The sequence below is a fragment of the Cajanus cajan genome, chromosome 1 (assembly GCF_000230855.2).
Source record: "Cajanus cajan strain Asha chromosome 1, NIPB_CcT2T_4, whole genome shotgun sequence".
Classification (NCBI taxonomy): domain Eukaryota; kingdom Viridiplantae; phylum Streptophyta; class Magnoliopsida; order Fabales; family Fabaceae; genus Cajanus; species Cajanus cajan.
In genome coordinates this window covers 84677199-84695225 of record NC_138517.1, presented here as the reverse complement: position 1 = coordinate 84695225, position 18027 = coordinate 84677199, and the positions used below count along the sequence as shown (strand labels likewise).

Here is an 18027-nt window from a genome sequence, read left to right as displayed (position 1 = left end):
GACTCTCTGTCTCATTTTCATCAGACGTGGGATAAGTGGCATCGGGAGTGAGTGAGCCAAAGGCTCTATGTCTCATTTTCGTTAGGCGTGGGATAAGTGATTTTCATCAGGCATGGGATGAGTGACATTGGACGTGAGTCAACTAGAGGCTTTTTGTCTCATTTACTCTAGGTGCAGATTAGTGACGTCGGACATGAATGCTTTAGAGGTTGTCTATCTTAATTGACATCGGGCATGAGCTTGATCATGTTGAGCGTGAGTATGTTGATTGAATATTATGGTTTATGAACTGTTAAATATGAAGAAGTAAGTTACTTTATTATTGATAGTAGCTTATTGTGTTGAGTTGTATAGGACATGCATGAAGTATGTTGTTGTGTTGTGTTGCATGTGATATACATGAGGCATTAGGCTATGTTGTTTAAGCATGTTGTTAAACTATGTTATAAACTTAGGACTAGAGAAGGTGTTGTTTTAAAAGTTGAAATATTTCATTGTATGGATATGTGTTGTGGTGCTCTAAAAAATCAATTGTTGAAAAACTCTTCTTAAGTTTGTTGCCTCTTGAAGTGGAGTGTTGAATCTCCTATAAACCCTTAATTGATATTAGGGGTCAGGTCAAGTCATATTGGTTTAGAAGTGATCAATTTGAGTAATGTATGAAGTCAAAGGGTAAAATCATTAATTGATAGAGGTGTTCATTAGATCAATCAAAGGGTAAAATCTCCTATAAACCCTTAATGTATGAAGTGGTCAATTTGAGTAATGTATGAACCAAACCAATTAAATTGATTCAGATTTTTTTTTTTGTTCGAGTCCAACTCGAATCAAACCAATTAAACCTGATGTTGATTGGTATAGATATCGGATTTACACATTTAAAATTCGAACCAAACCAATTAATTTATATATTTTATTTTTATTTTTTATTTAGTAAACAATTAATATGCATGTATCATTTTGATTATTTTGAAGATATTTTTTGTGTAACAATATGTAATTTTTTATATTTATTATCTCAAATATTTAAAGAAAACAAGAACTATATTGTAGTATATTGAATGTTATTTTCACACACTATAGTGCATTTAAAATTCTTAAGTCGATTAAGAAAAGAAACTAAGAGAAACTATATCATAAATCTATCAATTAGTTCATTTTTTATAATATATCACTTTAGTTAATATTTAAAAATCTATTTACTTTGATAATAAAAAAAGTGATTTTTTAATTTTTTTTTAAAAAATCATTGAATATCCAATTACCCAAACTGAATCAACCCAATCAACATCGAATTGATTCGGTTTGGGTTAAGCAAAAAAAAAATATGAAAGAACCAATCCAAACCAATTAAATTTAATTGGTTCAAATTGGATTTTCACTTAAACCCGAATCAACCTAACTTGAGAATACCCTTATTAACTGATTACATAAAATGTGCATAATATATGGAAGATAGTCGACAAGTTAATTTCATATAGGCTTACTTGATGCATACTAATGTCGTGTAAACACATACCCAAGTTGTTTTGTTCTTAACAGAGATATTAGACTTTTCTAGTTTAAGTGGCGAAATCAGAGAAATTATGTTATATTATGAACTAATATCCAAATTTTTTGTTAATCTAGCAAGTCAAAAAAGATCGTGTTGTTAAGTTAGTTTGGTAGGGTCAAATCATTTAAATTGTTTACTTGTGTTGTAAGAGATCTTTTTGTTGAAATGTGTGACAACACATCATGTTGTGTTGCTAAGTTGATGTGTTGATAAGTTGTGCTGTTCATATACTAAATTGATATAACAATAAGTTGTATAACTATATGGTAAGTTGAAAAGTTAAGTTGTAAATTTGTGTTGTTATGTTTATCTGTGTTGCTAAACTAAGTCTTGGGTTGTTGTTGTATTGTGTTGACAAAGTTGTTTGTATAACTAGTTTATTATTTATATACTATGTTGCTTTCTTAATTATGAGTTTATCCTTGTTGTTGGACTATAATGATCATTTATTATGGGAATAGAACGAGATTAGACTAGAGGACGAGCAAGTTGAGGTGTCATGTTGGAGATGGTGATACTTTTGGTAGAGATTGTTCTCACACAATATATGTAGCAGTTACTTGATCGACAACTTAAGATTTTATGTTTAAATGTTTAGATAGTTATTACATGTATATCCAAGAACATTACATGTTAATTATTGGGAATTAAATTTTTGTTTTTTATTGTTTAATTGTGGAACTATAAAGTGTAAAGCGTAGTAATTTGCTAGATTGTTACATAAATACTCTAATTTTAGATTGTTACATATACACTCTAACTTTAGACAACCGACTAGATTATCTTTAATATGTTTTATAGATGAGAACAAAAATATTGTTTTATTTTTTTTTTAACTTTCATTTTAGTGGCGTTATGTTTCTACTACTATTGAGAAAAAGTTTAAACAAAAACATATGAAGGAGAACATACATGCCACAATTATGGCTTGGCTTTCACTCTAATTTATGTATTCTTCTCAGACAAACATATTTGCTTTCGTCGCAGCTCTACACATATCCACTCTATGAAACAACTAGAGCCTTATGTATTAGAGTTCAAAAAAACAAAGGAAACAGAAAACTATTTCATCCTCCAAACTACTTTCTTATTTTATTTTTCTACATATTTTAGTGAGAAATTAAATTTAAGCGAAAATTTCTAGAGGTACCAAATCACATATTTGTCATAATTGAGAAAATAAAATACAATTAATCTTATAATTTAACATAAAACGGAATTGTTGAGTAAAACGTATATATATATTAAAATGTTATTTTATTAATTTCACATTATATTGTTAATATTATATATATATATATATATATATATATATATATATATATATATTTCAATGGGTTTTGTCTTAGATTAATTACTAATCACTACAATGAAATCAATCTCTCTTAGTTATCAGATTTTGGAAGCAAGCAAAACTTGGAATAAGCCTGGCTTTGTAGCTATTCCTTCTGTAATCTTAGTTTCTAGAGCAGATTGCAATGTATGGTGTTCATGACCTATTCATCTCCTAATTTGGCCTGATTTAAAGGAACTTTTGACAAGTTTAAGACCAACTGTATTTTGAAGAGAGATTCGAGTTATTAATCAATTTGTTCTAATTAGTCTAATATTATGTTTTTTAAATTATGTATTAATTAACAATATCTTTTTTAATTTTATAAATAATTATACAAGTATTAATAATATAACTTTTTGATTTTATAAATATTATTTTTATTAACATAATTTGATATTTATATTGATATTATTTATTTTAAAATAAATATCATGAAATATACCTGTATATATTTATTTAATCATATAATTTAACATATATAATGTTTAGATTAATATATTTGTCACAATAAGTCAAATGAAGCTAGTGTTATCTAAGTATTACTGACCGTCGCATTTGGATTCACATCATACTCTTATCAAAATTTTAGATAAATAAGGATATAAATACGCTCTTTCTATTTTATTTTCTTCCTATTTTCTTATTTCTCTATATTATTTGTCACATGAATACATTTCCCCGTTTTTTTACATCTCTCTTTTCATTAATTAACAAACCCTTAAAAATTAAAATATAGTTCACGTTTAGCATTTTCACATTTGTTTATTGCCCAACACCACACGGGCCATGTCGGCACAAGTTAGTTAGCTTTAAAATTAATATATAAAAAAACTCCATTAATTTTACTATTAAAAACTCTATCAATTGACATCAAAGTGGTAGGTTTATAATTTTACGATTTTGTTAGCTTTAAAATAATTACAAGAAATAGTATTTTATTAAAGAAAAGTTCAATAGGCTAGGCACATATTGTTCCTATAATTTTTTTACATTATTAATTAATTAAAAATAGGATTATTATAATTTTTTTAATAATTATTATAAAAGTTAATTATTATGATTTTTTATGATTAAAAAATTTTTATTAGTTATTACAGAATTTTCTAAGTTTCACTTTTCATTTAATGAGTTTTTATTAATTTTATAGTTTTAATATATATTTTAATTAATAATAGAGTTTGTATTAAATAATGTATGTTAATTTTTTTTAATTCCTATAATTTAAAATAGATGATTTGTCTTTATATTTGTAATAATTTAATCTTTTTAATTTTTTATTGTTAATTTTTTTTATAAAATTGTCTTTTCATGTTGATATAATAAAGATATTAATTCAATTGTATATTTGATGTTGAATTTTATTATATCTAATATTAAGACATTTTTTTTTTACTTTAAAAAAATTAATAACATTTACTATATCACCACAAAATATAGACAATGTTACAATAAAAATTACAAAAAAATAAATATAAATATAAGAATTAAAAATATTTATCTTAAATTATAGTTATAAAAAAAATGAAAAAGAGAAGTATAATTATAAAGATTATAAAGACAGACGACTAAATATGGTGCTGGTGCACATTGCATCCCCTAACAACAATTGAGTAATTAAAGTGATTAAACGGTAGATATAATTAACTCACTTTTGCCAACTTATAAAAAACTATAATCATAATTAACTTTTAAATAAAAAATATGTTTTATAATTATACAAAACAAATAATATTTTATATATTTTTATTATAATAAAGTGGAAAATCACATTTATATATATATATATATATATATATATATATATATATATATATATATATATATATATTCTTAAATTCACTTTAGAAGGAAAAAAAAAAAAAAGTAAACAGAAGAGAGCTAAGATAACATTTGTTTTGAGTTACTAAGTATGGAGGTGAGAATGTTTATTCTTACTTTTGTTAAAATGTCATGCAATAATATTTGTAGGTTTCTTTTATTCTTGAGAAAATGATATTTCCATGAGTAGGAAAATTTTATTCACATGATAAGTGATATTCCTTTGAGAATATTAAAAGTTATTTTTCTATATTTAACCTTATAACTTTCATTTTTATTTCAGTAAAAAAAAGCTTCCAATTTTATATATATGTTTTAGTTAAATTATTTTAAATTTTAAAAAATATTTCTATGAACATTAAAATCAACCAAACAAAAGAAAGTTTTGCACTGACCCAGCTGAAAAAAAAAATTATTGCAATTATAAATTTCATTGTTTAGTGTTTGATAAAATGAGAGGTGCTTAAATTCAATTAAATTATAGTGTGGTTAATTATTCAACGATGTGTATGTTTTGGATTTTGTCCTTTAGTTTTAAGAGGTTTAAAGGTACATATTACGCAATATTAACACATATAGTGTATGGTAGGTATATGAATATGATTGCTTCCTATTTTATACTTTTAAAGATAATAGAAGATTAATCAATTGAGTTTGACTTATTTTTGTCAACATTTCGTTTATGATCTTATTTAAGTAGGGAAATTAATGTTAACAAAAAATAATGTATAGAAAATAAAACTAGTTGGAAGATGAAAGGAATCAACTCAAAAAGTATTGGTGGGGCTTAACTTGACAGTTCACACCTTGAAAATACTATACTTAAGCTGTCATCGTATCATACCAATACTGTAACCAAACGCGGTGCGAACAATTTGCACACGTGATAAATCTTGCGATTTATCCAAAATATATTTCACGAATATTGAAGGCACGCTTTTTTTTATATACGCTGGGGAAAAATAACAACAAAACAAAAGAAACTACCCTACACTGTCCTAAAGATATCGTAGGAATATGCTTTATATATTTTGAATAAAAGTTTTTTTAATTAACAGTCCAATACTAAAATATAGATGTTCACATATTTGTTGATATTATTTAATTTTTTTGTTATTATTTTTCTGGTTACTTCACATTAATTCAAAATTTTATCTAATTTAACTATTATTTTTATTATTATTTTGTGTTTATATATATTAATTAATATGCTATATGTTATTAAAATTATTTATTTATCATTATTATTAAAAACAATCCCCTTTAATTATAATATGTAAAGTTGGCTCAAAGTGGTAAATGCATCGAATAACTTAACATATTAATATTACTTTTACTTTTTTTTTCTCATTAGAGCATATAATATGTAAATTTACATATTTTTTAACATACTTTTATTTAAAGAACTGGTTTTTAATATATTTTATTTTTCATAAATGAGTTCAAAGATTAAATTTCTAATTATAAATTATTACTATCTCTTAAATAAACTACATGTTATTACACTGATATTTGTTTTCTTTAATTAAGAATTATGTTTGATTCATGCTTTAAATATGATGTTGTAATTAAAGATATACCAAAAACAAAATGAAAATACACGTTATAAATAATAGCTTTGGTAAACAACTAAACATGCACTAATTGTTCAAAAATAATAGCTTTGCCATCCCTTAAAACAAAATATATATTTTCTGAATAAATAATAAATGTACTGATTATATAAATAATTTTAACATTCACAATTAATCACAAATTGGCATATATTGTAACTTGTAAGTTTGCTAACTTTTATAATAACTTGTGTAAAATAGATATTTTGTGTCTTTATGTATTTTTTAAAAATAGAAATAAAAAATTAAATGAGTTGTTTGAAATAAACTCACTCTTTTCCTAATATCCACTTCCTTCATAAACCTCGTATTATGATTGTTGACCAAGCTCAAAATAAATATATGTTGCATTTAATTTTGATGATGACAAATATAAGTATCTTAAATGATAAGAGTGCAAATTATATCTTGTTATGTTTATGTTTTATCGTATGTTTACTTTGTGTTTTATAGTTAACTTAGCTTTAAATCTTCATATAGATGATGTTTAATGTTGAAAAGAAGTTTCAAAACTAATTTGAAAAGAAATTTGGTTAAAAAAAAATCAAAGTATTGAGTTTCTACTTAAAATAATCGATTATTTACTCTATTTTTCAAATTTTGATAAACATTGTTGTAATAATTGATTATCCAGTGAAATAATCGATTATTTCAGAAGTAGCACTCTAGAATAATCAATTGCCTTGAGAAATAATTGATTAATCTATTCTTGATAGATTTCTAAATCTGTGAAGAACAAAATAATCGATTATCTATGGAAATAATCAATTATTTCTGTCGAAAAACTCTATATATCATTTTTCACTTTTAGAACTCAGAAAATTTAAATATTTGTGATATTACTTCTGATAAAACTTCCTGAAAAATGTTTCTCTCTAAAAGAAGAGGTTTGATACCCTTTTGGGGACCTCAAGAAATAATTCAAAAATTGTATTGATCATCATCATTTTTATAAAAATATAAGCTAAGCTACATTGTTTGATTCATCTCTCTAAATTGTTTTATACATCAGGTGAATTTGTTCCTAAATCTTTATGTAACTAGTTATCTTAAGAAAAGGGAATCTTGTAATATGGGGCTATAAGAAGAAGTTTCTTAGGGTGCAAGAAGTGGTTTCTTTAAATGTATAAAAGTATATTGCATTTGTTTGTATGATTTTAAACCTTCTAAATTTAAAGATAGTGAAAAATCTCAATTAGATTGATTGCAGATTGAATGTACCTCACAAGTGGATATGGTTAAACTAATATAAATTTGTTGTACATTTTTCTCTACCCCAATACTTGTCTTTGCATTTTTTGCAATTTTGATTATATGTTTAATGATATGATATGTTTCATAAACATTACATATAGAATAATTAGAAACTAAAATGACATTAACAAGTAGTCTCAACACAATATCTTACATATAATTGTGGATCAATATATTTCATTGGAAAGCTTTAAAAAAGTTTTTGATCCAAAAAAATTTAGAAAGATCATTTTTAATATCCATTTCACTCACCTCCTCTTGAATAAACCATCTTTTCTAACCGTTACTTCCACTTTTCTGAAAAAATAAATAAATAGAATAATTGAAATTACAAAGTAGTGGATATTTTAGATTGGAAAAATGAGTAATTTGAGAGTAAGTATACGTATGAAGAGAAAAAAATCATAAAGAAAAATGTAAACAAAAAATTGTATAACCTTTATATATTGTAATAGATAATTACCTTTAAAAAAATCAAATTAAAAGTGATTTTTAATTAATAGTTAGTTGACAACATAAATTTTTGTAAGGCTTTGATGCATGCTAATTAAACTCGTTTTTTTTTTTAAGACAACAATTTTATTAAATAAAGTCAATTGCGCACAAGAAGTGCCAATTGAGATAAGTACAATAGTATCATTGAATCCACATTTTAATACTGTAATGTCAAAGAATAGCAAATACATAGATCCACTCACAGCAAATTGCAGTATTGTAACATTTCAATGTTAATTAAACTCGTGATTTTATTTTTTAAAAAAAGAAACAATATCTTAATTTACTTTTTCTAAATTACACGAGGTGATAATTATTTATATTTTTTCTTTGAAAAACTATTAATTCCTTCTATATATAAATTAATCATAATAATATTTTAAACAAAAACATGTTTTTAAGGATAATTTTTTAATGAAAGTGTTTTTAATTATTTTTCTCTAATGAGAATAGTTTTAGAATTTTTTTAACCTCTTATAAAAATGTTAACTGTTCATTTAATATACCACTACAATATTTACTATCTCATAATTTATGGGTGTTGCAAAATATAGTCAATAATTCTTCAACCAAACACAATGAATGAGATGACAAAAAGAGTGAAACCTGTATTAATCAAGAAATCGTCTTAGTTAGTTAATTTATTCACATGCCCGTTTTAGGTAAAAGGGGGACGAGGAGGTCATCTGTGAGCAAAGAAATAATTGATGTCTACCTTAAAAATAAAAAAAATTTAAATTAAGCTTTCACAATATGTCATAATTTACAGCCTATATTGCTACGATAATATTCAAGATTTCAAACAAAAAAGAAAGTGTGAAGAAACCTCGTAAACCTACTAAGTATATTTAAAAAAATAAAAAAAGAAATAAAAAAAGAATAAAAATCTGATTCTAAATAGACACTCGTCTGAAACAACAAAACAATTTTGAATTGGTTCGTCCATTTCTTGAAAATTAACTAGTGATGATATGGCGATGCTTCTTGGGCCCGAATCTTTCTCTTATGAAGGAACCTCTGCAACGATTTTCTCATGGAGAGACCAGTGCCAGTGCCAGTGCCAGGGCTATATAGTTGATTAGGAGATTGCATGGTTGTTGGTGAAGATGGCTCTGACCCACTTGCTGTTCTCACTCTTTGCTCCATTCTTTTATTCGCAAGCATTAAAATGGATTTGGCCTGCACAAAAATTATTATTAGTCTTTGATTCCATGCAAAAACTAAAAGTATATATACCTTTAAAAATATCCCATTTCTAACTACAAAGAATTCATGCCACATGAAATCACAAATTTCTCCCACAAGGTTTATGGGCACTGACAAAATTGACCCATTTGATAAAGTAGTGGTATATTGGTAAACACAAGTTGCGTGCAATTTTTGAAGTCAAAGAACAAGTCTACGGAGCATTAATTCGAATTATCTATGAAGTTTCTAGGAAACTTGACGAGTATCAAATCAAAGGTGGGAGGTATTGTGCTAACACCAATCTTGTCCGGTTTCGCATCAAACTAGGTCATGTCACCTACCGTTTCTTTTTTCTCCTTTGGATTTAACACCAACTTGTCGGCAACCACCTTATCTTTTTTAAAATGTTTTTATTTCTCTCTCGGGTAAAAAATCCGTACCACGCGGTTTCATGTGATTAATTACTATGCATATTATGATCCTTAATATTCTAAACTTGAATAGTGTGCCTAATTTGAATTAGAGAAGGAAAAAGGGAAGGGAAATAGGAGTAAAAATAATTCCTAAAAATCGTTTTATTTAAAACTATTTTAAAGTTTATCATCAAAAATTACTCTTTTAAAAACCCGTTTATCTGAAATTTGAATGCGGCTCAATTTCTCTTTTTCTATATGTGCCTAGGAAGCTAGTCCTCAACAAACTCTCCTTTGCATCCCTTAAATATACGTGTCCTTGATTTAATCTTCAAAGTAAATTTATCATTAATTAATTCGGTTATTTAATTATAAGTGTCATAAAAACAATTGTTGGACTTAAAGAAATGAATATCACACCCTAAATTAAGGAATGATATGATGAAATTTTACATGATTGGGTGACTAAATTGATAAGAATTTTTCCTTATAGATAGGTTAGTAATAATATTTTAAATTGTTGCGGGACAAAATTGATGACAATTTTTTTAGAAAACCCAAACATCTAATGACGCTCATATATTTTTAGAGAATAAAAAAAAGTTTATACTGAAATTAATTATTTTCTTACTAGTTGATCTAAAACTAAAACCTAATATTACTTGGCCACCTTAGCTTCTTTGTCCATTGTCATTAATTAGTTTAAACACTTTAGTTGATCCCTGAATTTTCTCATGCCTATATTATAGGCCATTCCTAGTTGTATAGATAAGCCCCCTAGCTAATCCGATCTATTGGGTCCAACTAGCGATAAATATGCTATATCTGTTTAATTTGTATGAGGACCTAACTAATTAACAATCAATTATGATGGCTATACTATTCTTCCCCTTAGTTAGGAGTCGAATCTAATAACAACGGGATCCTTTGTATTGAGTACTCATCGCGTTGTAGATGAATGGGTTAAGTGACTAATTGGAACATGAGAACACAACACAATATTCTCTATATCTGATTACATAGCCAAAATCCTACGACTAATTCCCTAAATCAGTTTACACATATATATATATATTATATTAGATAATATTAGATATTGATAAATATAGATACATACCTGAAGCTCTGTGACATCGGCAACACAAATCTTTCCATCATAGAAAATGGTGAGAGGCTGTTGCTGTTCCTGGCGGTGGTGGTAATTTTGCATTGGGCTGATCTCACTAGCATCTTCAACCCTTCAAGGATTAAATTAAAGCATAAAAAAAACAAAGAATTGAATATGAGAATTATATAGTATAGTTAATTATAAGAATAAATAAAATAGGAAAAATAAGAATAAATTTGGTTGCTTACAAAGAGTGGTGGCGAGGGCCAGAATCGCAGGGAGGAAAGAGGGCAAGTTCCAAGTTGCAGTTTCTCCTCATGGTATGAAAAGGGATTGGTGAGAGAGAAGAATTGAAGATGATGATGATGATGGATATGGAGAGAAGAAGAGGAAAATGAGAGATGTGTTTATATATGTGTGTGGGAACAGCGAGAGGAAACAGAGATTGTATTGGAGAAGACGTAAAGCACAAGGGAAACTACTAATATCGGCGATTGAAAGGGACTTTGTAGAATTAGCGCATGTGTTGCACGCTGTTTTTTTCAGGTTTGAGTCACATGTTATTGTTTATGTGTCTGCCACCCCACACCGCTACACAACACTACTTCTCATTCTGTAACCCTTTCGGAAATTAATATAACTCCTGCATCATTTTTTAACATTATTTTCTATTCAAATTTATAAAAACAAATACTCATTTTATTAATTATCTTATTCTTTATATTTTTTTCATTATTATTTTCAAAATTTTCAAATTATGTACTAATTATAATATCAATTAAATTAATATATATATTTTTTTTTATTTTAATAAATCCTCAAAAAAAATGTTGTAATTTTAAAAACTATTTTTACTATTACAAATAATTAAATTTTTTTTGACAGTTAAAAATCGTCACAATATTTTAGATTATTTTTTTTTCTTTGTCAGGATCAATTTTTCATTTTTTATTTTTATTTTTATTAAGGATAATAAAAAATAAAAAAAATTCATAACCTTAATTCAAAATAATAATCAAAACCTAGGACATAACTTCTTGAGCGTGAGTCTCAAACTTCTCTTTCAATATTCTTTCATGAGTGGGAGTGTCAAGTTCTTAATCAGGTATTTTTGCAATAACTTCTTTAAGTATCTCTTTTTTGTGTTCTTTTTCAATTGATTTGCATTCATTTAAGGTCTCGAAATTATTCGCAATAACTTGTTTAAGCATGCAGGGGTTCAAATTCATTGCGTTCTTAATATTCAATCAACTAGCTTATAAATTCATTTGAGATGATGAGTTTTCAATCATTTAATCGCATTAAACTTGTTCTGTTTAATTTCATCAATTCCATACTCACGATAAGTCTTCTCTTCCGAAAATCAAAACCTTGGCCACGAAATCTACATGCAAGAATCTGTTTTAGCACAGCTTCGACGCATTATTAATACTCAAACATGTTTATTCATAAATCCATGTAAGGTGAATTTTCAATCGACTCATTAAAATTTATGATTATTCTATTCCCTTGTAAACCCCCTCTCTCTTTGGGTTTTCACTTTTCAGGTATTTTATTTGGTTTACTATTTGCACTTTTGTTTCTACAAGTAAATTGGACTTTTGGAAGAATTACAAATATTTGTTTGCGATTATATCTTTATTACATTATTTTTTTGTGGATAATTTTCATTTTAGATAGAAATTAATTAGTTCATCTTATAGATTCAAGCCCTGCACATGAGCCAATGATTACGAAGATTTGATTTAAAAAAAAAAAAAAAAAGTTGTCAATCTCCTAAGGTTTCATTAATTTCTGATGTATCTTATTGAATTGGGTTTTGAGAAGATAGTTGTTAGTTCGAGCATTGTAACATCATTAAAATAAAACAATCTTATCCATTTGTGTTTTAAATAAAGTTGATACTAACCCATCATTTTATTTGACAGAACAAGGATGAAGAGAATGTTTCCTAACTTTTGCCCAATTTGACTCTCAGTCTTATGTTCCACCAAAGTTGCAAAGAAAATTCAGCATCTTAGATAGAACTGAAGTTGGTCTATTACAAGCTCGAGCTGCAATTAAAAAAACAAGAAACAAAAATCAAACACAAGATATAGCCTATGTTCCGGTTGGACCAACGTATCACAATGCCAATGCATTTCACAGGTACACAATGCAATTCTTGTTACTTGTTACTATTAGCTCGATTCTCAACGAGTGTACTAAATCAAAAGTAGTGTAGATCAAGATTTGTAGACAATTAAAAAGTGAATACTGTTGGGATTCATCCCAAGTCCCACATCGGTAAAATGAAGGAACATTGGCTAGTTTATAAGTGTCCACCATTCTACATAGTATGAGGCCTTTTGGGAAGGAGCCCAAAAATAAAAACCGTGCGGGCTTGGGCCCAAAGCGGACAATATCATACTATGGTGGGGGAACAGGTGGACTATCGGGCCCTACAAGTGGTATCAGAGCCAACGGTTCGTCTGGGTTTGATGATGGTGACGGATTATCGCTTAAGGGGAGGAGGATCACGAGACATGTGGTCCTTGGTCCTTGGTCTGAGGGGAGGTTTGTTGGGATTCATCCCAAGTCCCACATCGGTAAAATGAAGGAACATTGGCTAGTTTATAAGTGTCCACCATTCTACATAGTATGAGGCCTTTTGGGAAGGAGCCCAAAAATAAAAACCGTGCGGGCTTGGGCCCAAAGCGGACAATATCATACTATGGTGGGGGAACAGGTGGACTATCGGGCCCTACAAATACGCTATTCATCAACTTGTAATAAATACAAAACCTTATATTTAGATTAAGACACGTAAATCTTTAAACTTAAAAAGAGTTACGATTAACATGAACGATTAAAAAGAAGTTCGAGTTTCAAAGATGTTAGGACTGATATTCATTTTATATCATTTGAAGTTACTCTTTCATATTAGAAATTAGTCACTCATTCATGATTTCAATCCATGGATAATCATTTAAATTGATTCCTCAACTTGAAACTCTAAAAACCTTAAAGCAACACTCAATTCCTCAATATATTAATTTAATTTTCTTGTATTAAGTTCATGGATTTGTTGATTGATGATTTTGAATCTATTTCTTGATGTTAAATAATCATCAAGTGTCTAGATTCAGTTCAGATTACAAATATGTTTCCCAACTATACTTGAAATCAAAATCATACAAACGAAGTATTAAGTATAGAATCAAGCATCACCATGAATAACTAAACATCACATATACAAACAAGAAAGAGTTTACATCAAGATTGACAAATGAACTCAATCCAATTAGGAGAGCTTAGCTATGCATAGTCAAAGAGAATGCAAGTATACAATCCATAGATTAAAAGAAGAAAATAAGAAGAGATGATCCTCATTCTCGAGCAACCATGTTCTTCAAATCTCCTTTAGACCCTATTCTCTCTCTTTCTCATCTTGTCTACTCCTTTCTCGTTTTGAACAATTATTTATATGATCTCCAAAATAGAAAAAATCTGAATTTTTTTTCTCCCACCGCTGTAAAATTGGCTCATTACTGAAACGATAGAGAGTACTTCAACTTGAAGTAAGCTTCACAGCTTGAGCCCTGACTCACTGCTGCAACGGTGAGATACCCTGTTCCCAAATTTATCCCAAATTTCTACAACTTGAACACTGGCTGGGCGCCATGGCACCCAAAATCTGTGGCACCTCTGTTACTTCACCGCTTGTCGAACATAACTTCTAATTATTGATATTTTATTTCATTAATTCAAATCAACGTATAAAATGATTTAAATTTTCTAAATAGTATTTAAGAATCCTAAGTCCGCCTCATATCCCAACATAAACCTTACAACCACTTAAATATGGGTAATTTGCATCCACTTTATCCATATAATAGCTAAATGGTATGTTGACGAATTCAATTTGCTAAATTATCTACGGCAATTACATCATTAATTTCGAGGGAGGAAAAAAAACGTGATATGATAAATAAGTAGACCCCATATTTAAGTTATGGCATAGAAGATTCATTTTTATTTTGACAATTTCTCGTGTCTGTGTATTTTTTCCTTTTTGTTTTTTTTGATAAGGACGTGAAAATAAATACCAACTCTTCATGTCATAATCGATCATAACCATTTTTCACATTTCATCAACTTGAGAATAAACTTTAGGTTTAATTTCAAGATATTAATTCTTGACTTGTAGTCAGAAACTAATATACTAATATATTTTGAGGAGCGCAAACAACCATTCTTAATAAAAATATTTTTCATATAATACCTAGTAATTAAACTTTAATTAATTAAAATATTAAATAAATAAATTATTTAACAAAAAAAACCCCAGTTATTAATTAAGAACTATAACTGGTCTTAATAGTTATTTGATTTAATTTTAATACGATAATAATATAAATTTTACATTATAATATATATTTATATATATTATATTAGGTTAAGGATGAAGTTAGTCCAAGAGTACCTCTTAATAAAATTATTTTATTAAATAATATTTGTATCTAATTAATATATATTTTTTTAAAATTTTTAAATTAAATTTTAATTTTTTAAATAAATTATTAATAATTAAAAATAATCTCGTGTTACAATATAAATTATTTATCTTAAATTTAAAATATAATTTATATGTTTAAAAACATTTATTTATACAAATTTAAAAAATATTTTATATATTTATAAATATAATTTATTATAAATTTTAATTATTTATAATAAAAATTTAACATGTTAAAATATTAGTTATGTTTAGAAGCCAAACAGAATATACTAATGTGACTATAAGTACATATATTTTAGAAGAAAATTCGGATTATTTATTTTTATTTATTTAAGTTTATTATATTTTATAAATAGAAATGAAAAATTTTAAAATATGTTATACGCAAAAAAAAAAAAAAAATCGCAACTGCTCACCATAAATATAAAAGTTACTCTTTTTTTATTAGAATAAAGTTTCAGTTTGAAGTTCTTTATTCACGAGTGCTTTTAGTTTTTAAAGGTATAGTTTTTATACTTATTATGAATAGAGTGTAAAACAGTTTTTCTTAATGATTGTCAATTTCAACAATTTATGAGGCTTTTAAGTGATTGTGGATGTGATAAAGAAGGATAGAAGGTGATTTGGCTTTTTGTGATATAGGTCATATAGGCGATTAAGAATGATATGTTGGTTAAAAATAAACAAATAAATTTATTGGATATTTAGATTTAACAAAGTTTAAAACTTGGGGTTTGTTGATAATATATATAATAAAAGGAATTCATTTAATCAAATTATTTTTAAACTTTCAATCAGCTTTTTTATTCAGATGTGATTGATTAAATGAGTGAGTTCACCAAAGACACAGCATTACACTTGCAGGATTTCTTGATTTAAAAAAAAAAAAAAAAAAAGCAGTCGACTCAAATTTATATCATTAGATAATGTATTTGTGTGACTATCAATCGCTTGAAGACAATTTTTTTTTATGCTTAAAGGATATTCAAAACATGTAATTTGTAGTAGTATTATACAATCTTTTGTATTTTTAATTTTTTATTTTGGGTAAAATCATATACATGACTAAATTTGCACGTATATGCTTCAAACATCAGAATTCATTAACTATTAAACTTGTTATGTAAAAAAAAAAAAAATCAAATTTATTAAGTAGCTCTTTTTTCTTTCTTGATTATGGTTGGGTAGGAGGCCATGCCGACTTGCAATATTATGAAGAGGTGGCAGTGGCACACGCCCATGACACAATGATAAGACAACATTGGAATTTGGACCTATGTTCACCCCAAAAAGGAAAAGAGCAAAACAAAAAAAACAAAACACAAAGATAATGTTGATCACATGTTAGGAATAGTGTCCCTACGATCGACTTCAGAGTTCAGAGTAGACTAATGCCACCACAAAAGTAATGCACGTGATTCTCTCCAATGGAGCCTTTGTCAAATACTGCCCTATTTTGATTTGTAGGAACTCATTGCAAGTGGAAGGCAGCACCAACCCACCAACTCACACCATTTGATACAAATATGCTTGGTATTATGGTTAACTAACTTTATAAATTGAAAATAAATATTATAATTAATTGGACCAATTTGACATGAACTCGTTTAAAATCCAATTACTAGTGTTTAATTAATGTGACGCCTGCTTCTCTCTCTAGTGTTGGTGGTGTATAAAAAATGTGTTAAATAGTATTTTTATCCTTTAACATTTACATGTATCTTCTTTTTCCTCCATATATATATTCTATTCCTATTGTATGTGAGTAACCATGAGATTTCAGACTGACGACTGTCATATGTGATCTATATACAATAAATCTAGAAAGGAGACAGAAAGAACAAACTACAACGTTCCCGGATCCTTCGTGCAGAGTTCAACCTAATTTTGTTTTCTGTTTTTGAATTCCACAAAGTTAATTAGGCCATTTGATTGCACTTGCCTTTGTAAGAATTTGGACATGTTTTTATTTCCCTTCTTTTCACTTCTTGCATGTTATTGCATGGAAATTATCATATACATGCATATGATGTGTATAGCAAGATAATTTTATGAAATTAATTTTGTTTTATTTTTATATTTTTTTCTTATAGATTTGAACTTAATTTAAAATCGACTTTTAAAATAAATTTTTTATTGAATTTGGTACATGGATAAATAATAAGTGATCATTATTTAATGATTTAGGATAGTTCTGATACCATCTTAGAATAGTGAATGAGTTTAACTCAATTCTACAAAATTGACTAATAAGGTGAAGATTATTCTCCACTTATATACTATTTAATTGTCTAATCTCTAGTCGATATGAAACTTAGAATTTTTCTAATACTTTCAAGTTAAAAATAAGAAATTAATCTCTCAAAATTTAAAGATTTATTTAAATTTTTAAAAACTATAAATATTTTTCATACACATAAATTGAGGATTGAAAATTCAACATATACTTAAAAAATCATAATTATAAATTTAACTATTGCATAATAGTTTCAACAAAATGAGCATTAAAAATTACTAACGGCTTAATTTTCATCATTGCCAGCGTTTTTTTATTGTCATTAATATCTACATTTTTAGGGTATATTTAGTTAAATTAATTTATAAACTACTCAAAAATTTAAGTTTTAAATAAGATCTGAAAAACTTAAAACTTATAAGTTAGCTCATTAAATTGAAAGATTCTTAGCTGTCATTGACTAATGGAGCCTTTTTCCAACGTGAAACATTCTTGCCCGTGATCCCAAAA

At 26.9% G+C, this 18027-nt stretch overlaps 1 protein-coding gene across 1 annotated transcript; it reads right to left on the bottom strand.

Annotated features, from left to right (window-relative positions):
• Nucleotides 1–8781: 8781 nt before the first annotated feature.
• On the bottom strand, nt 8782–11211 carry JAZ8 (jasmonate-zim-domain protein 8). The gene is made up of 3 exons (XM_020380011.3): nt 11029–11211; nt 10790–10910; nt 8782–9250 (listed from the first exon to the last, which is right to left on the bottom strand). Exons 1-3 carry the CDS (start codon nt 11097–11099, stop codon nt 9032–9034), a joined length of 411 nt encoding a protein of 136 aa, XP_020235600.1. The 5' UTR covers nt 11100–11211; the 3' UTR covers nt 8782–9031.
• Between the last annotated feature and the right edge of the window lie 6816 nt (nt 11212–18027).